A 21,850-nucleotide genomic window follows, 5' to 3' on the forward strand; every position below is an offset into this window, starting at 1 on the left:
CAAAAAACAGCTGGGTGCATGTATTGTGTACTCATTGAGTTTATATATACTGGTGAGATTGAAGCCTTTGGCATATTCCAAAGCCCAGAGGAATATTTTTATATTTGCACTTTCCAATTTTGCCTGTAACTCCTGCCTGCATTCAGAATACTCCAAGGCATCCTGTTCACACCAAACTTCATCATAAAGAGATGCAGTTCTCACCACACACAGATCATGTCTGTTCATGAGAATGGAAAAAAATTGATCTGCTAAAGAACTTCAATTTAAAATACACAGATTTAAACAGGTTTTAAAAGAACTTTGGTGATGTGTAATGGTGGTACTTCCCCAGTTTCCCAGAAACTCTACATTGGTGATCACAAAGGAGCCTGACTGAGCAGGCTGCACATGCACTCAAAACATCATAAGGAAGTATGGTCTGTTTGGTTATTTTTTTAGCCAATTAGATAGTGTTTTTATTAATTTTATTAAGTCTGATTTCTTCATACTTCCCTGATCTGTGTATCATTTAAACTGTAGGTTCTTTAGAACAGTCTATCTCTGTACAGCAGCAACCATGTGGTCTTAGCTCATGTCCAAGGTTTTCAGAGATATGACAAAAAGATGTTACAAAACAACATGCCAATAAAATCAGCTAACGTGGCCACTCGCCCATGTACAGCCATGACAATATTATGTCTATTTTGACAATTATTATTCATCTTTTGCCTCAAACAGCAGGCTTTATTATCTGAGCAGAGACACTTTGAAGCAAGATACATGCTTAAAAGAGTCCGGCATGAATAAACATTTTAAGGAGTTAAGTAACAGCAATATTAAAAAGCAATTGATTTAACTTAGGCAACGCTTGCCAAACTAGAGGGGAGCACTTTTCTACAAGAAATTTCCTTTTATAATAGCCTGAAAATTCAGGCTTTAAACAACACAGACTAAGTCAGTACAACATGACTGATGTCAGTGCCACAAGAACAAGATGGGTTTAACAGACCATCCTGCCTCAAACCTGGCCAGAGCTGGCTCCTCAAACCACGAGCTTAATAACAGCATAAACAAAACATTCAATAATAGACGCCAAAGGAAGTTCCAATAGAAACACAAAACTTGAAAATTATTAACCCTCAGTCATTAAAGTGAGATTAAAAATATTTTTGCCTAGACTCAAGTCAGTGCCATTTTTATACAAATGAACAGCCAACAAAAAACAGAAATGACTAACAACAGGGCTTTTGGAATAGAAAAGTAACATGGGCATAAACTCCAGCTGTGAATTTCTACCACTACCATGTGGCAGATCAGAATTCACACTTATTAACCACTTATGGGCTGTCTACCACCACCAACAGTACTTACCATTTCTGCACATAGATGAACTAGATACGCCAGCATTTAAAAGTATATCCCATCTACTTCATAGCTCCTTTCCATGGCAATGGAAGGCATCTCATATACCAAGGCTCTACCTCAAGCAAGAGGCTGAAAAGGTTCTGCACGTTGAAATTTGTTAAGTTACAAGAAGGAAAATGTTTTACTAATAACTGAATTCTTTGTTTTGTCTGCATGTATATTTAATCTTCTGGGTACACCAACATTACTGGTAAACAACTGTTATACTTTGTCTTTGCAGTAAGCACAGCTATATAGCAACCTGCATCTTCCCAGTGTGGCTGAAATGAAGTTAATGTTCAGCCTCATACATGTTTTCTATAATCTTTGAACATCTTACTAAATTCTACAGTTAAGGACTCAAAGGGAAGTTATGAGAACAACACATCCTCAAGTATTTACATTCCTCAAAAACAGTATGTCTACAAATCTACAATGTAGAAGACTAAGCACTCCTTGCCATTACAATTAGCCAACAGTGGGTCTGAGTCATTAAGATGTGAACATAGGGCTGCTCTATCAAGTGTAGCATAATTACCAGATGCTGCATCAGTGGCAGTGATTTTGATGAAGTTGCAACAAAGATGAGGTGACTGACCTACAGGCATTAGAAAGACAGTTTTAGTTAGCTCAGGATATGTCAGATTATTTTACCCAATTATACTTCTGCTACTAGAAGAAAATCTTCTGTAGCTAATCCCAACAGTCTGTAGATAGACCAGAGCCACTGATAAACTGTCTTGGACAAAACTTTAATAAAGCAGGCTTGTAAAGTAGATGCCCTTTTTACAAGGGCATGTATTGATAGGACAAAGGGTAATGGCTTTAAAGTTAAAGAGGGTAGATTGAGATCAGACATTAGGAAGAAATTCTTCACTATGAGAAGGAACAGGATGCCCTGAGCAGCTGGAGATGCCCCATCCCTGGAGGTGTTCAAGGCCAGGCTGGATGGGGCTTTGGGCCTAGTGGGAGGTGTTCGTGCCCATGGCAGGGAGGTTGGAACTAGATGGTCCCTAAGGTCCCTTCCAACCCAACCCAAATCATTCTATGATTCTATGATCATCAGGAAGAAAGAAACTGTTACAAAAAGCTGTGAGTTTTTCAGCTACAGGAAGATGGCCAGAAAAGGAATCACAGAATGCCTTGCATTGAAATCCTCATAGAAGGGCATAAAAACAAACTTACACTGAAGAGACACCTATCTAAGCACAGTAAGAATGAAAATTAGAACTTGCCTTAGATTATATTTTTTTCCACTAAAGGAAATATTTTCAGTGCATTGCTTTTGGTACTTCAGAGTTACAGGGTGACAGAACACAAAGGAGGGCATCTTGAAGACATAAGTGGCTAAGGCACATGCAAGAAATCTGTCTAGCCAATTGGTAGATTTGGAAGACAGTAACCAAACAGTTTCGCCAGATGTGCTGATCTAGGGACATGTAATAACCTGGCCGAGTCCAAGCACAAAGCAGACTTGGCAGAATAAGGTTGTCCCACTGAATCCTGCCTGCTAATTAGCACATCCTTTGTAAGCATAACAGAAGTGTTCTAGACAGGAATATCACTCAACTCCAAACTGACGTTCCTTGTGTTTTGATAAGCAAAAACTGAGTTATTTGCAATCAGATTTGTGTGTATCTAATACATCTATATGTAGACACATCTATATGTAGACACATCTATATGTAGACACATCTATATGTAGACACATCTAATATATCTACAGCTTATGCAAGAAATGAAACACAAAATTATCCTTGCCAGCCCATGTCTAGTAAGATGGCTACTGCTACATAGTACTGACTTGTCAAAAACCATCAGAAGAAATCTGGTCAAAGGACAAGCCAGTTTCCCTCACCACATTTTGGAAACGTGCAAGCAAACAGACATAAAACAGCCACGAAGCAGCAGGAATTGATATCTTTAAGAAGTGTCATTGCAAATTGCAAGGACGATTACTCTGGAACCATCCGCACTGCAGTTTTCCTTCATGGACCAACAGCACTGGAAAAGGTATTTGTAGAATATAAAAAGAGCACTACAGGTTTATTATATCCTATATAAAAAAATAAGTGCCCCAAGGTGCTGAAAAAAGGGTGTTATTGTTGTGTGAGGTATCACTTTCACTTTTCAGAGAATTCTTTGATTTGAAAGAGATGTCTTGAACTTATCTAGTCCAATCTCCCCCTCCTCAAGAAGAGTCAGCTAGAGCAGGTTGCCCAGGACAATACCCAGTTGTGTTTTGACTCCATTCCTGGATGAAGACTCTATAACCTCTACAACCAGTCTAGTTCCAGTGTTTGACCACCCTCAAGTTTCAGTTTTCAGAAACTCTGACTGCCTCATTCCCTTTAATAAACCCTAAAATTATCTAAAAGTTAAAATTTATTACAGCTAAAATCACCCATGTTAATTCATTTCCATGTACTTGTGACTTATACTTTAAGTCACCTCCCACAGTAGGTGTTAAAATTTCAATCCTATAATTTTGACAGACTAGGAATAATGAGCACTCAGCAGGACTTCTGCTCATCAACATGCTGCACATAAGAGATGAGGCATCAAGCCCAAATGGCTTGAAGCTGCTGAGGTATTTTGCCTGCAAAAGGTGAAGGCCCAAGCTGCCAAACCCCAAAATAATACACATCCGCTTCTTATATATCCTGGCAGCCAAAGAGTGAGTCAAATTTGCCAGGGCACTTTCCTCATTATGCATAAAATGCTTGACTGAATTTTAGTTGCTGCTCAACATGGGTTCAGTTATTTTAACCTGTGGCCAATCCCCACACGAATGTCCAAACTGCTTAGCCACAGAAATAACAAGCATAGCAAAGTCAGGTTCAAAGTGTTTTCTCTTCACATCTAAATCTAAGATAAATGTTATTCATGCCACACTGTGCAAATATATCTGCAAGGACTTCAGCTCTAAAAATAGAAGTGGTAGGAAAGTAAGAACTAGTAATGAGTGTTATTACTGTTACCTTTGCCCAACCAAAAAAAATACTAAAATGCTTTGCAAAGCTAGTTGATGATACTTTCGTCTGCAACAATTAGCCTCATAAAAGGTATCAACAGAACTCAGCAAGAAAAAAACTTCAGCGTGGTGTTGCTGTGATTATTACTTAAAGCACATATAGCAAATGGAGAGAATTTGTGGCAAAAGAGTTGAGAATCACATTAGGAAATAAAAGAAACCTGGAAGCGGAGAGAAGCCAACATTCTCAACACATCAGCCACTACAGTAAGTCTTACATTCAGTATGTTCCACTCGTGTTTAACCCCATCTTAGAGTGGGGCTATAATTTAGATATTATAAGAACCAAAACTGCCTCTCCTCTCCAAGACCCTTGCAGACATTTCTGTTTAACAATCATCATTGGCTCAGACATATTTTTTGGCCAGACCACAGAACTGAGCCTGAATGTATCACATAATTAGGCAGGTTAGAAGAAATAACACTTTGGCTGGGACAGCAAGAAACAGAAATAGCTGCCAGGAGGACCAATTAGCTAGCAAGCTGCCTAATATCACTCTGAACTTTTACTTATAGATGCAAACTGACTACTTGGCAAGTTTTCAGGAAAGGAACCTACCTCCCTGAAGCTACAACAACCAACAAGCTTAAGTACTACCACTCCTTGAGGAAAAACCCTTTAATAATCTGCACTTTTCTTACTGCTGGGTGAGAACTACAGTAATAGTCCTTGGGTGGTAAAGTACAGTAAGTGGTGCCAGTTACACCTGAAGTACACAAGATTTTCATCACCAGTTATTCCAGCTCTCCCTCAACAGATTAAAGGAATTGAACCTGCAGCAAGAATTAGCTGCTGAAAAATCCCATGCACTATCTTGCTTTCTGAAGTTTTCCCTTAGGGGTACATTTAAGAGACTTAAAAAGAAGCAAAAGCTTTTTGACCAATGACAGGGAAATACGTCATTTTTATAAATATATATCTCTTATTTTTTAAGAATCTGGACATGAAACATTTAAGTCACTGTTGCTACCAAAAAGCTGCTGCCTGCCTGGGCCATGTGATTTATCACAACCAGATGGTGTGCTGTCAATAAAGGAGGGGCTGCTATCATTCCAGGGCAGAATAATTACCTTCCCTTTGAACCAAGGACAATGTTTTCAATAAAAACCCAAAGCTGTTTAATGCAACTTCCAGTCTGTCAGACTCCTACTGTGCAGCTCCAGGATTCATTAGACTCACAGAAGTGAAGGAGAACACTTGCTAAAAACATAGCACAATTCTCTCATGGAAGAAGACATTGATGGCATACAATTAAAAATAAAAAACCTAAAGAGGCATTTTGAATCATCTTTAAAAGCTGTTCACATAGACTTTATCCATCACAAGTTTTACAAGGAAGTTAGCTGTTCTGCATTAAGCGGTCTATGACTTAGACAACAATTTAAGTAAACCGTAGTAGATCATCACTGCTCTGGTGTGCAGTCCTTTCTGGCTCTGCATTATTACATCTCTAAAGCAGGAATAGCAACATTTATTATTTGAGAAAGACTAGCAAGGGTCCTGAAACACAAAACTAAAGGCCAGCTAGTAAAAGCAGCTAGAAGGACCAACAGCTTTCCCTCTCTTCTAGACCAAAACACCACTGGACACATCTGGAAACACACCCCAACTCTACTTGAGTAAATCAGAGATCTGGACCTTGCAGTGTAATTAAGCAAGTTATAGTACAACCAAACAGTACCTTGACTTTGAGCAATGCAAGAGACTGGATGAATTTCATTACATACTAAATTGCCCCTAGAGCTTCAAACTCTGCCAAATACAAAGCAGTAATTATCTGAACACTCAAAGCAGCCTGCTTCCAAGCCAAATTTTGACTTTTGGCTTCCCCTTCTTTCAACGGTACATATTTAATGAAGTGGTTAAGAAACACATCCTCTTTTCACAAGAGCAGAACATTTTGTTCATCTTGGAAAGCTAGAGTAAGTAACAGGCCTGGGAAATTAAAGGTGAACTGCAAGCCCAAGTTTGACCATTTCTAGGAACTGCATGTAACAGAACAGAATGTAAGTGTTCATGCAGTTTTAATTCTAGGGCGGCAAACAAAATATATTGGAAGTGTTATTGAAAGATGGCTTAGCCCAACTCACTCATGAACAATCCTCTAACCAAGATCAAGTCAACGTATTTTTTATCTTCTTACAGCAGTTGCCTAAAGGATGCTACTCAGATTCTGCTTTACTTTACATATGAATTACAGCCTTAGAAAAAAAGACACATACAAAAAAGAGGAAAATAGAGAAGAAAAAGAATACCCAAACTAAAAAACACTGATGACTTTCCACACATCTCAACTGACTCACATTTCTGTACATCACCTCCAGTAACTGTAGTCTGTGGCTGATAGATTACCAGTAGGGTCTTTACTGGTCTTTATCAATGATTACATTCAGTGGGGGCATAATACAAAGGCAACCAGTAACAAGCTTCCATAGAGACAGAAATATAGAACTATTTCTATGAAGACTTTAACTCTTCTTGGGGTTTGAGCATTACTTGTACCTGTGCATTAACTTTTAACAAAAATTTTGCAGGCTATCCCAAAGACAACTCAAAGTTGTTTGCCAACCCAAACTGGGAAAGCACAGATGCTCACAAGGTAAGGGCCGCTCTTCATTTTCCAGCACATGCCAGTGAAGTAGACTTACCTTGATAATTAATAATTTATACTGTTCTTGTTTTGTACTATAGTGTTCTCTCAAGCTCTGCTGTATTACACACAGTCTACTAAAAAAATCTTCTGAGATCCCTGCCCGCTATAAAGCATCGGTGGTGCCACTGCTATTAAAGCTATTTTAATGAGAAAGTAATGAAAAGTTAAGTAAATAGTGCATTGTCAGAAACAAAGCAATCCAGTCAATCAAGCTAAAGGTAACTGAAGCAGTTTATTGTTATACAAAGAAAACATTTTCTGAAATATCAATGTTAATTAGTGCATGTTAGTTACAAAAGGAAGCAAAGAAGCACAAGCTATGCAGATGATCAGCTGCTAGTTATGTCATCACTTACACCAGGGCAGAACTGCATAAATATATGACTATATATAAGACTATAAATGACTGAAGAAGTGATACCAGTTTCTAATTAACACTGCATTAAATAACTAACAACAAATACCTGAACAGTCTTGCTGTAGATTTTGCTATGACTTCCTTTCAGTTTGCACTGTATATTTCCTAATTAATCTGAATTTTCTAAAGCCAGCAACTGAATCAATTTTAATTGAAACTCCCTTGTTCTTCTTGCCACACAGTTGGAATGATGTTTGTATTGAGATGTCACTAAATTAAACAAGGAAAACATATAACACAATGCAGTTTTGCTGAGCTAAGTCCAGTGAACTTTAGTAGAGCTCTGGGGAGTTCAGACTTCTAAAGGCTCCACTGGTATATGAAATCATGGGTATAAAAATAGAACTTTCAAAAAAAAAAAAAAAAAAAAAGATCATCAGCGTTGTGATAAAGAACAGCCAATAACTCATTCTCAAAATTTGTCAGTGTATTCTTTCAAATCTCTCTCATTCAAAATATTATTCCAAAATAGGAACAACACAATTCTTTGGTACAGCCAAAAGACAGGATTATTTGTAATTGAATATGGAAACATTTCAGCTGTCATAATACCAGGATAATTCCTATGTAGGCCTGGCATTCAAGATATGCCATATATTTGTCACTGAAGCAAGTGCATTTTTTTGCCCTTATACATGGTCCATTGGATGATATGCTGCCCAGAACAGTAACCCCTCCCACGCATTTGCTCTCACGTTACCAAAGAGATTATTGGCCCTCTGAATCTAGAGCTTGTAAATCAGACCATTTCTTTCCACAAGGCACCATACAGTCCTCTGGAGTTCACAGCTAAAGGGACTCCAACAGCCTATTCTGGCTGTGAACAATTCAGAAAAGAATATATGTTTACATTTGTAAGCCTTTAAAAAAAGATAGTAAGAACCATTGGGTTTGGAGCAGTAACCTTCACAAGGTTTTATACTTGGGCTACAGTACTGCTTTTTTTTCTTGATTTGAAAAGCTGCCCTTTATTTCTACATAGATAAGAAAGAGACACACCAGGGATACGGAGCCATTAGCATCTCAAACTCCCTGTGTGATAATTAGAGGAAATGATTTGGTGACCTCAAGCAGTCTTTGAAGTCTGCAAAAGGAATAGCCAAAGAAAAGGGAAGGATTATTCAGCACAATAGACCATCCTTTCGGTCTGCCTCTGCAAAAAGTTCTGCTGCACAGATTCTTCTGTCAAAACCTAGAAATACCTGGGCTGCCAAAAAATGTTAAGTTGTAGGCAGTGTTCAAGGAGTGCAGAGAAGAAGAGTTTACATATCAGCATTTTATCTTATCCTAATTGTTTTGCAGAAGCCTGAATTCTGAATTAACACAGAAAAAAAAACACCTATAGATCTGTTTAAAAAACTCAGCATGATCCCATTCACATTTACAGTAACTTTTATTTTATGTAAAATAGGATGCAAACTAAAATGAATTGCTCACATTACTTATTATTAGCAGCACACAGATTTTAAAGGTACATAAATTACCAAATAATAGATACATGTTGCCATAAGCAATCTGAGTTAACCATGTAAGAGAACCACATCCTCAAACATAATGCCAACAACTTATATTTATTCCAAGAACTTAGTCTCAAGAGATGGGAGAGCATAATATAATCTTGACATTTCTACGCACATTAAACAAACGTTTTTTTAAAGACTTGTGAAAAGTACTTTCTGCTGACAAGGTTGCTGTTGCCACCATGTTCCTTAAATATTGCAAGAATACAAGAACCAAGTTTAGCCTTTATGTGTTTAATTTTTATTTATTTATTTATTTTTGCCAGTAGTAACTACCATGTTATATCAGGTCAAAAATCAGTCTAGAAATAGCAGATGTCTACTTCTGCACAGTGTTTTTCAGCTTTTTCAAGTTCACACAATGGAGAAAAATACCCTATGTTTTTCACTTATGTTCAGTGTGAACTCTTCACAGGAATCAATCTAGATAGGAGCAGGAGAATGTCTTTGGTGAAGGATTGATCTTGTCCAAGGCAAAGAAAAATAAAAAACAAAACTCCTATCACCTGCTGTGAATGTCTGTCAGAAACACACAAGCCCCATTCCACGTAAAGGAAAATTCAAGATAATGCCTGGTCTGATAGAACTGATCAGAAATTATCCATCAACAGTATTTTAGCATAAAAAAGAGCAAGAAAGTGACAGCGTGTGTCTGGGTGTCTAAATAAGTAAGACCAAACACAAAGCTATTTCGCATACAAAGGACTTCACAGGAAGAACAACTCAGTTGCATGGCCACACCTCCTTTGCTGATGTTTAAGTCCTGTACATAACATGCTGTAGTGACAGACTGGGCTCCTGAAGGTGGCCAGTGGCAGTCAGGGGTCACCCTAACTCCATCTCTGTAAGTCATCACATATTTTTTTCACAAAGAACTTTTCCAGGAGCTTAATTTCTACTGAAAACAGCTTATTTCCAGAATATTATAACTAAATAGAGTAGCTATGCAGACAGCATCAAGTATCTGTCCTCTAAGAGAAATTGAGAACAAAAAAATCACACTACTAGCTCAGCAGATCCTTCAGGCAGTGTCAGAATGAAGCTAAAGAACAACAGTATTGCCTGATGAAAGTCAATTCTTTTTTGCACAGGTGAATCTAAAGAGCAATTTGTGAATCACAGTGAAATAATTCACAAGAGTAGCATTTTTCCATGACTATGTTGTTTAGCTGTTCATTCACATTTAATTACACTTCAACTGACTCTTGCTACACAGCTGAAATTCACTGCATCCTAATAGTTATGATTTACAGACATCTTTATTTTGAATACAAAAAGCATTGGTTCAGATTGTTCAATGGTTTTAAAGAATGCGGTTAGGGCTATCACTCCAGAGCAAAGAAATTAAGTTTGTGTTGCCTAGGTACATGTAATTATCGAATTCTGTATATTACCTGCTGCAAGGATTTGTGGGACTGGGACACTACTTACAAACAAGTTGCATATGAAATGCATAGTCATGAAAATAACATTCGGTCATCACAAAGACAGCTGTAAATATCCCACTTGACAGCTATTCTTGTGCCTTGCTGAGACAAAAGGGAAAAGAAACGTTTGCTGATCAGACTGTTCTTATAAACTAGTCATGATGCCTCTACGGTAAATTGGAGAAAAACACAGAAGAAACCTACAGTTTCAGTAAAACTTAACTTGCCAGGCTAATGGAATTCTAGAGAAAATAAAACATTTTAAAACTTTCTTTTGGTACCTTGGACACCGGAACTTAAAACGCACATCTCTGCTCTTAAAACCTCATGAGTAAGACAAAGCATCGGTGAAGAAGAGGCAGAAGGAAACAGAATCAAACGTTTGTAGAACACAAATAGGTTGGCAGGCCTTTATGGCTGAAATCGCCAAGAGAAAGAACATCAGGAACACATACAAACACCACATTTCTTTGCAAGCTAAGGAATGTGCAAGCTTTGACAAAGCATGTTATATAAAGGATGTTTATAATCGACATCCATGGAGACAGTTCAGTAGCTTTACAACATAGCAACGAGTGCTAACTATATTTACCATCTGTTTTGTGCAGACTGTTTTCTACAGTGGAAGCCAGTATCAAAGCTAATTATTCTTTGGGATTTTAAACAGCAACACAAGCAGGATGAGAAATGCTTTGCCTTTACAGTACAAGGGAAGATGATCAAGGGTACGGCCTCTTCATGCTTTTCAACCAGGAGGATGTGTTGCAAAGAAATTGGTAGTCGCCTAGGTTAAACAAACATTACTAACTGCCTTTACTCATTGTAAAATATCACAAAGACATGAAATACCATACAGAACCAGATGGACTATCACCTCTGGCTGAATATCTTGCCATAAGAACAGCCAGTCAGCCCACTTCCACATTGCAAGACATCTACAATCGAAATGAAAGATACATTCAGTAAGGAACATGTATTCAATTTTAGCTTAAGTGTTAGAAGAACAAAAGCGAGAGCATTCTAAGATTCTTTTATCTCCAAAGCTCACTTACAGTGGGGCAGTATAAAATTTCTTCTGAACTGTCCGTCTCAAAGAGAGAACAAAAGCTGCTGTACTGCTGTATATTGTTGGCAGCATTGCTGCCATGCTACTGTTGTTACGCTGGACCTTACCCTACATCGTATAGCATAGATGTTCTCTACTATTATAGCACTAGAAATAGTGTAAGCTACATTTTTTTCACTCATAAGTATACAAAAAAACTGTAATGCACACCACCTTTTCCAATAAAAGACAGTGTTCCAGTTTAATAGGTCTGATCTACACAAACAATGTAGTAAATAAAAAGGCCCTAGAAACACTCCACATTAGATATCATTATTATAGGAAAAACACAAATGTGCATGCATTGTACAGGCCTCATTGCCACTTGTTAACCTGCACTCAAACCTGAAGGGAAGCCATTGAGCCATTTACAACCTAATTTAGGAAAAATCTTTCTGTGATAGGATCTTCCGAAATTCCCCTATATCAGCCTTTGAACAACCCTTTAATCTCGCTGAGTACATCAAGAACTTTGATAATCTATGTATTTTCCCCGTCTCCCTCCTCTTTGTACAGAGGCTGTTCTACCTGCTTCCCCTCAGTGGCTCTGTTGCTGCTTCAGCAGAACTCAGTTCATCAGCTTCTGATTTTTTTCAGACCTGCAGGACACAACTTCAAAACACTGCTTCATCTGAAAGAGCTGGCCACCATTCAATACATTAATTTTGCTATTCAAGGTACACCTGTGTGATGCTTCTAGGAGGTAATAAAACTTTACACTTGGAAGAATTTATACAGATAACTGAAGTGGCTCATCTATCCTGTTACAAATTTAACCCAAACTGCTCCTTTTGCAAATAATTTCAGTACCTCTCATCTTTCAAATGGACTTTTTCCTTCTGTAAGCAGTAAGGCCACTGCTGATACTGAGGGCATCTCAGCTAGGTCTGTTGAACTAAGATTTTGTGATATTTGAGAAAAATGAAAAAAACAAGAAGAGACAATGACAATGTGAAATGAACAAATGAATCAAAGACTTTGTTTTGTATAATAGTTCTAGCAGTGAAGTTGCACAGTAAGCATACTCTGTACCCCATAGCTGCCAAGGACTATTTTCTTTGCTGAGATTTAACAGAGTAGACGCAATCTCAAACGTGGTTTTGATTTTCATAAACTTCAACTTGTAAAAGAACAATCAAGCTTTACTGTGTCCAGATAAACAGCAAAGCATTTCTTCTCATCTTGAATTAAAAAGTACAAGTACAGTCTTCAGGGAAAAGACTCCTAGTGAAATAGTTTGTAGAGTTTTAGGGAGAGGGCATTACTTATCAACAGTATGAACATTTAGTCTGAGAATATACTTATCTGGCCATTAAGGCAGATCTAAGGCAGCCATAAACATTGGAGTACTGTCTTCTGGCCAAGATGAACAGAAATCAGCTCCACAAAGAAATGGTATCAGGAGCACTACAAAACAGGTTCCATGTGCTTGAGATAATAACAACATGAAGTTGTTTCATCCTACATGAAGTAAGCTCTTACCAGTAACTGATAATGTAAAATACTATGAAAAGAACATTCTTTGTGTTAGCACTTTGAAAATCCAGGAGAAACTGGTGGACAGATCACTTCTACTGATAGTGTCTTGGTAGAAGGATCCATCAAGGTATAAGGAGAGTGAACAGAAGAGTCCTAAGGAGCTACTTTTTCTCAGTAGTACTAGATGGGACACCATGCAATGGAGCACAGTAGATGTATATAGCTGAGACGTTCATCTCACAAAGCTATGGCCGGCAAATATACCACCGTGTCAGGGTCATGTCTGCTTATGTGTCTGTTCCAGCAGCCATAATTGTCCTACTCCAGGGCACTCAGATTTACTCTAGAAGTCTGCAACACTTTCAGCAGAAACAGTGGTGAGCATTCCCATGTTAGTAAGTTGTATTTGGCAAGCAGGTCCTGGTAGCCTGCCACCTGGAACTGCACCGAGGTGGAAGAGTAGGCCTTGTGCCTGAAAAGGCCCAAACCCTGGAGGCCTCGTCTCTGCTGTGACTTTTATAGACTTGCTTTTCCTGTGCTGCTATATTTTCCAAGGATCCTAGAGAGATCAAAGCTCTGCATATAAAACCCACAGCTGTCTCTGCAATGCCAGGTCCTGAACAACAACAACAACAACAAAAAAAAAAAAAAAAAACAAAAAAAACACACACAACTTGTCAGTAATGTATCAATAACCCTAGAAAAGAGAATTTATTCAGTAAAGATCGAAGGTACTCAGTATTCTGCTTCCAGCTTTTGGTACAGTTACTCTGCAAACGTATCACATCTGTTTACACAGATTACTTAGTTCTGAAGATGTTAGTAGCATGGCAAATGAGTTCTCCACTACCCATTCAGGGCCTGATTTGTTTAACACATTTATACAATACAAAGTTGACTAGGAGGAAGGCAAGCTTGGAAGTCTGAAAAAGCTTCACTAGAATTTTACTATTGTTGTTTTGTTGGTTTGTGGTGGTGTTGTTTTTAAATCCCAAATAGTAGCCATAAATGAACAGTTAAGAACCCTTAGGAACTGCTAGCCAACATGAGCGTGAGAAGCACTCATATTCTGTAATGTATTTTCCCCATGCAAACAGCCTTGCACCTGCAACTTTTTCACTAAGCAACGGTTGGGTAACAACCTGCTCGTTAATACAAGCTTATCCATGGCAGCAAGAAACTCTACAGGTTTATTTATCTTGTTCTTCACAAGCCAATTCATCCTCAGCTGAACCCTACTGTTGAAGTTGTACTACAACAGAACCTGAATGATATGAACATTGTCTCAAATCACTTCATTGGCTCTTAAAACACATTAATTGGCATGAATTTTTCCAGCCAGCTCCTCCCTTCAAAGATTAAATCTGTACTATCTAATAACATTTATTAATTCTGGGACATTAGCAAACATCTGCGCACCGGTAGGAGTTTAAGTACACATCTTAGATTGTCCAGATTGTTCATGTTTGGCAATCTGCAGTATTTCAACTACAATGAAGTGAAATGGCATGAGTTGACATGGTGCCAGTTGTATTTTACATCAAAACCTAAGAAAATAGGTGAAGACGGCATTTCAACTGCTCTATGAGACCCACCATAGCCTAATACACCTGCTCACAGAAAGGCTTTCAGTTACAGGTATGTTTCCAAAGATAGTAACATTTACATCCCATGCACTTCAGATTGAAGATTTTCCATGTCTATATATTAGAGACACAGTAATAGTAGTATTTTATTTATTTATATATACACACACACACTTTCCTACGTAGAAAATTGCTGCAGTTGCAAGGACTGTTGATAGAAAGTGGTGCTTATGCAGGTCATTGAGGTATTTAAAAACAAAAAACTTTTTCTCTAGTAAATTGTGTTATACTGTGAACCACAAACTCAATTTTGCGCTAGCCCAAAGAGTGCACATCACCGCATTCATGGTTCCTTCTGTTCAAACGCTTTATTTTGACATTCATGCTAAGATAAATTTTAGTCACACTGCTGTTGACAATATATGGTTGTGAGCTGCTGCACAGTATTTTCTCCTTTCCCACTATGAGCAGTATACTAGAAACATACTGTAGAAGTGTGGCACTCAAGTGTTGGAGAGAAAAAAGATAGCCATGCATTTCATGTCAAATGTAGTGTACAAAATAAAGCAAAGTGGAATTACTTCAGCAAAGCCACACACCTAGTTGTATTTCTGCTGTGACAGATCAGTGTTTAGGCTATGTAGATATAGAATGACAGCTTGCACCTGAACAGAAATAGCATGAACTGGAACATTATTAGAACAAAGCGGGTGTACAGTTATAAAGCTCTACGAGCTCTTGTACAAACATCACCCACAATGTTGATTAAAGTCCAGAAGAAGAGGCACTGAAGAATTCTCACATTCCAATGCAAAACACAAAGGGTACAGCTCTGTTAATGTCTGTAAACAGTCTTCAAAGCACCAAGGCTGAAGGATTTCTTCTTCCTAGCTCAGGTTAAAGCAATTTTTCTGGAGGCTTGCCATGCACTATGGGAGGGAGTAAGGGATGCAGCAACAAGCTGGATTTAAAAGATCCCCAGCTGGAAGCACAAATACAGAGAGTGATGTTTAAAACTGTCAGTCCCCTGGAGAGAAGCAGGAAACTCTCTTTATGACCCCCAGAGTATTTGTTTTTCCAACAGTTTCCCAGCTCAGCTTGAGATTCTCAAGGGCAGCAACAACAAAAGTTTTCACTTTGCTCAAATTAGTTTTGACTGGTCCCCGGGTTCCCAAGGTGATAATTTAACACCTCATTAACAAGTGCATTATTGGAGGAAATTCAAATGAACCGATTTTAATGCTAATTGAATGTTTTCAACCTCAGCCAGCACAAGGAGTATTTATTCCCCTTTCGAGTAGAACAGCAGCCACTGCTTCTATTTGTACATCTTCTGCTAGCAATGACAAGGGACAAACTTCATTTACAAATATACTCTAAACTACGTAAAATTCTATACCAAGTGGTGTAGTGTCACCTATTCCTTCATTACTGTTTACATTTTATATTTGCATATACTTATGGCTGATCTTCAGAAGGAAAAGAGGATTTTTAAAAATTTATTTTCACAGAATACCTGACTTGAAGAAATCTACTGATGAGGCAGCTGAGTTAACTATAGAGGTCATATGTTCACTTGAGGGCCTGATTAACCACACGGAGGTTAAAACACTAATTGCAGTCTCTTCTCCCCTAGAATTTATGCAGACCAGGTTTACTTTTGTTTCCCAAGATACTTCTCCCAGTGCATATTAACAGTATAACAATGACCCAGCCTTCTGAACTGGTGAGTTAGGCTCAGTTCTCTGCCAACACAGCTGTGCATCCTTACTCCTGTTGGCTATAATTGGTTTAACTACCTCTTCTGATTTAACTCACTCAAGTTTGCTCCATGCAGCAATAGCAAGATTAGAAACCAATTGTTTTTTTTTTTTTTAAACTTATAATTGACCAGATGTACTACAAGCTCTTCATATCTGAGGTGCTAAGATGTCAAATCCCTATCCAGCTGTGTGCAGTTAACTGCCTAGCCTTCAAAAATCAGTTGTTTCTGACAGTTTAGCAGCTGGGATGAATATGCAACTTCCACCTCCATTGCCTGCAACATTAGAGCTATGCAGGATAATAAACCTTAATTTCTGTACAGTGCTGCAGCTAATGTTCTAACAAATTTGAAGTGTCATCTTGTGCAAGGTCTCTCCACTACTAATTCTATACATGCTATTTTAGTATTGCACTGATTTAGTGCGGGATATTTGCCTCCAGAAAATGAGACAATCAAAAGTAAGCTTGTTTTAAGCATCAATGTACATATTTACTGTTATTAAGTTAATGCCCATGGACGTGGAAGGAAGTAGATTACCTCTTTTACAAGCTATTGACATAGGCAGCTTCAGTTTAAACTTAATGCACTCCTAGATTTAATGCTCACCTTCATTTTTTAATACACAGGAGAGCAAACTAAGCTACATCTCCGAAGGAGGCTAACCAGTCCCTAGACCGGTTTCACCTTGCATGTTTTGATTTGCCCATGTCTCAGTCTGGTTACTTTATGATTTTTTTCCCATTTGCCCCCAGCAATGTTATCAGGGCAACAAACAGGCTGGGTCCTGAACACCAACAATAGAAGAAGAACCCCAGTTGCACAGGAGATGTTGCTAGCTCTTACGCAAGTGGCAGAAAGGAACCGACCAGACTGCCTGTCCTACTGAGTTTGTAACAGTGAAAAATCCAGCTTTCAACTCAAGTCAAACAAGTGAGGCTGAAAAATTCATCAAGGCAAATTAAGTACTTAATATCATAAAATCTAACAATGTCTAATTTACCAGTACAAGCATCGAGCTGGGTCATTTTCCCCAAAGTCAATTTAAATAACCCAAACAGCACATGAATGGTAACAATGAAGCAGCCCTCCACTACATTTCCAGAGCCCCATTCCAGGAATCAATTTTGTCATCCTTGTGTATACTGACTGTGACCCCCAAAAAGCTGCTTGTTGTGTCTTTTTTTAATTACTATTATTGTTGAAAAAGCCTGTTCATCTATAAAACCATCTACAGTTCATTCATCTTTGTGACTGAAAACAGAGAAAGAGAAGCATCCACAGAATTGCTGACAAGCTTCTGCAACACTTGCCTGTCTATATACTATAGTCTATATTCTATATGCCTATAGTCTGTTCAGCTATATTGACTTCGAAGTGGAGAACCAGCTCAAAAAATTCACTCTCGTTGAAAGAATGGAAAGCAGAACAGCCAAGGTTGGCAGGGACCTCTGAAGATCATCTAGTCCAACCCCTCTGCCGAGCAGGATCACCCAGAGCACATTACTCAGGATGGCATCCAGGGTGGGTTTTGAATATCTCTAGAGAAGGAGACTCCACAACCTCTTTGGGCAACCTGTTCCAATGCTCTGTCACCCTCACAGTAAAGAAGTGCCCTCAAAGAAGTTTTCTCCATCTCTTCTCTTCACCCTAGTCTACTATATATCAAAGTCAAACACGATGATATGTGAAATATCCATGTATATTGTCACTGGAGAGTTCCCTGAAGACATGCTGTGTGCCCAAGACATTCACCACACTTGAGGACGGTTCTGCTGAAGAAGTTCTCAGTGATCACAAATCAAGTATGCTTTGTTCAAGACCGGACGATGGTCTTCAAGCCAAGTAAGGGTAAGAGAAGTAATACCAGGCAAAACAGGAGAAACATATGACATTGATCTAACAGTGTAGAGGACTTTCAGGAGCAGTACTGGAAGTTTCATTACCAAGAACCCATGAGATGGTTCTGCCATGATTTCAGCTGTTGAACTGTTTTTTGTAGTCTGGATGAAGGGGCAAGCAATGTACTTGTATTCACATATAAATATGTTCCCACATCTGTCTTCAGAGAGACTGAGATTTGCTAGTCACTTACATGATCATCAGTACCTAGAATTACCAGAGTAGTCTGAACAGAAATCAAGACAGAAGAGGGCACTGTCCCAGTCCAGGTGGCACTCTGGCATGCTATCAGTCCTATGTTCTCTGAGAACAACCTCTTAGCTTTTCATAGCATCTGTATTTTGTCTGTGCTGCGTCTTAAAAATACCTTAGTCACTGGTAGCTTGCTAGAAAGATCTGAAAGTAGATATTTTTCCTTTATAGTTATGTAAAGTTTTAATAACTACAGTGCTTTAGACTGTATGCTCAGAGCCTCCACATATTTCACCAGATTCAGAAATAGTGTAAAATAAAGAAGAAAATTACTTTATTATTGCAAATTAATACAAAAAAACATTTTGTCCTTAAACTAATTACTTCCTACTACTTCCTCCTCATCTACAGACCATCTTAATCTGATAACACAATTTCCAAAGGCTTGATGTCATGGAGAAAGGTTACTTTTATGAGTAGTATATGGTGAAAAGAAACAGGTAGACAAAGTAGCCACAAAGACTGTTTTCAAGCATTCCTGAGGTCATTAAAAGAGTTAGCTGTGAATCAACACAGGGCTGGGAGCTAGCTAACAGTCTACTGTTCTGATTCCAGCTCCAACTCCTGTGCCATTGGAAAATCATTGTCCTTTCTTAGTTTACTTTCATCCATTAGTTCAGCTTCACTAATTTGAAAGCAGTAAATTTTTGTAATACTTGGTTGATTCAGAGCTGCTTACCAGTGACCCAGCTTAACACTACTTCTCTGCTTGTTTGCCTTCCACATTTAACACCTCTCACCAGCACTACTCTTTTGACTTACTTGTGGTCAAACAGATTGCAGACAGCAGTCCTTCAAAGCCCCACCCCGTAATTCCACAGAATCAAAACATATTTTTCAGCCAAAGCCCTTAAACAAGGAAAAGATTTGGCCATGCTGTCACTAAGCGGCTGTTCAATTCACACAATTACACTTCAGCCGACTTCGTCTGAAGAAAATGCCTATGAAGTATTACTATCTTTAAAGTCTCTAAGAAATTTAAAAAAAAAACACTGGGAAACAAAACAGTGCAAAAAAGGAATGGAAAACCACTTTCAGGCAGGGATCATCCTAGGAGGTGCCTAGATTACCTGAAGGCTGAGTTAGATAATTAAGACAGACCGTAAAACTTTCATGACAGCTGTAGCTGAGAAACCCTGAGTATGAGTAGACAGGACTTTGGCTTCCCAGTTTGGATTTCTTGTTGGGGGGAAAAAAATAAAAATAAAAAAATCACATGTGAAATACAGAGGCTTCCTTGAAATGACAGCTTTCAAACACTAAAACCACTTATTTTTTTTCAATAGCAAGAGTGGCTAGGACTTCTGGTACTCCTTAGCACCAAAATAGTACATAGGTTGACATGCACATTGAGAACATGACAACAACAAGAAAAAGGCCTTTCCAATTTAAGACTTTTTTTTTTTTTTTTTTTTTTTTTTACCAGATTGGTTCCAGATCAGGTTCTTCTTCAGCTCAGATGGGTTTTGATGACAGAACAGCAGGAGAAAAACCTACAGCGGAAGTTGCTTCCATTCTCACAGCTTGAATGAGCATTACACTGTAGACTCAGAAAGGGGCAAAAATGCCTTATTTTGTAACTGGTTTCTGTTTGGACTATCCACATTCCTTGCTTCCCACTTCATTAAGCAAAACAGATATTGGAAGAAACTCAAAATAAGCAACGCTTGAGTAGACCACAAACCCTTGGCAAATCTTTAGTTAGAAAGAGTTCTGTCATTTTTAAGATGATGACAAGACCCAGCTCTTCGGCACAATTTTTCATGTAGTTTGAAGCTTGGTTAATATCTGTTCTGAGGGCACTACTGGGGACAACTCTTGGCAGGTACAGGTAACTCATGTCAACTAAATGGTAGCACAGATACAAGCTGCTGCCTGGCTGTACTTGCCTCATGAATGACTTCTCTATTGAGCAACCACCAACACCTATTGCTGGTACTAAGCCTTTCTCAGATAATGTAAGCAAATCAAATGAAACCTGTTATAACAGAAGAGTTCTTAATTATTGGAGCAGCAAACTTTTTCACTGAGTTATCTGTCAGGTTAGTTGGTCAGGTGACCCATGTTCAAAAGCAAATACAGTTCTTCAGTATACACCACCACCTCGTGGCCAGATGCCTGAAACTCCTATAATTGAATATAATAAGGCACTTGAATTCTAAAAGCATCTGAAACAAACAAAAAAAAAAAACAGGGAGAAATGCTCGGCAAGTTACTGACTTTGAAACTCAAGACTTACAGATTTCCCCTTTCTTATTTCCATCCTGAGAAAGTAAAACTGGATCAAGAAATCTGAATGTGCCTTCCCCAGTGTATTGTCTACCAATCTTGAAAACTGCCTATAGGTCAAGTGAAAAGCAATTTCAAAAACATTCTTATATTTCCTTTAACCAAGGTGCAAGCATCAAGTTACACTAGAAACAAAAATCAAAAAGATCGCCCCCTCAGTAACTAAAACTGTAAAATACACAACAAAATACTCTGAAAGCAATCCAAAAAGATGGGAAAATAAAGGACAGAAGAAAAGGAAGAGCTAGGGGGAGGCCTAGAAAAGCTAGACAGAACAAAAAATCAATTCAAGACAATACTGTTTCGTGTAACACTAGGATGACTTACCTTTAAATGTTAGTTCTTTATACCTTGATTAGGTCGATCTGCCAAGCAAGATTTTAAATTGTTTTGCCACTCCAAAGATTCAAAGTCTACATGAACTAACAGGTAATTATGAATGTGTACACTGAATGAGTTATCTGTCAAAGCGAGGTAGAGGTTCTGTTTGGTGTCCCCCTTCCACATGCTTAGGGTTCGAAAGACTCACCAAAAGTTGTACCATCTTCACCCATAATGCACTTCATGGAGGTGATGATTTGCTCCACAACAGGAGGTGACAATGATGTTGCATACACAGCACTGTGAGAGTATGTCCTGAGGTAATCAATCAGCTCCTAGTAAAACACAAGAGGCCATCAGACATTGCTTTCCCAGCACTCAAGAGAAATGCTTTAACCACACAGTAAAATGGGCCACTACTACAATGAACTTCTTCCAGAACATCCTAGAAGAGAACAGGTAGCTCAAGGATTTATTTTACAATATAAGTAATAAATGGTCGAAGTGCAAACAGTAGGGACATGACAACCCATAATTATGTCATAGGAATATCCATTGATCAAAGACAAATGACTATGATAGACTTGTTTAGCTAACAATACCAGCATTAGATTGCAAGAAGGTGTTTGCATTACTCAAGCTGTGTGCAAGGCCATGTTTCAAGAGTGTTTATTGTAACAGTGGGAATATAAAACAAGTGAAATAGTAGGGAGCA

The 21,850-nt window shown here is 38.4% G+C and overlaps 1 protein-coding gene across 1 annotated transcript in view; it reads right to left on the reverse strand.

Annotated features, from left to right (window-relative positions):
* Nucleotides 1–21,850, reverse strand: part of SPTLC2 (serine palmitoyltransferase long chain base subunit 2) — a 74,354-nt gene that overhangs the window by 22,456 nt on the left and 30,048 nt on the right. The window contains exon 9 of the mRNA XM_035327101.1: nt 21,344–21,470. Coding sequence (XP_035182992.1) covers nt 21,344–21,470 — 127 coding nt within the window. The remainder of the gene's footprint in view (nt 1–21,343; nt 21,471–21,850) is intronic.

The sequence above is a fragment of the Oxyura jamaicensis genome, chromosome 5, assembly GCF_011077185.1.
Source record: "Oxyura jamaicensis isolate SHBP4307 breed ruddy duck chromosome 5, BPBGC_Ojam_1.0, whole genome shotgun sequence".
NCBI lineage: Eukaryota > Metazoa > Chordata > Aves > Anseriformes > Anatidae > Oxyura > Oxyura jamaicensis.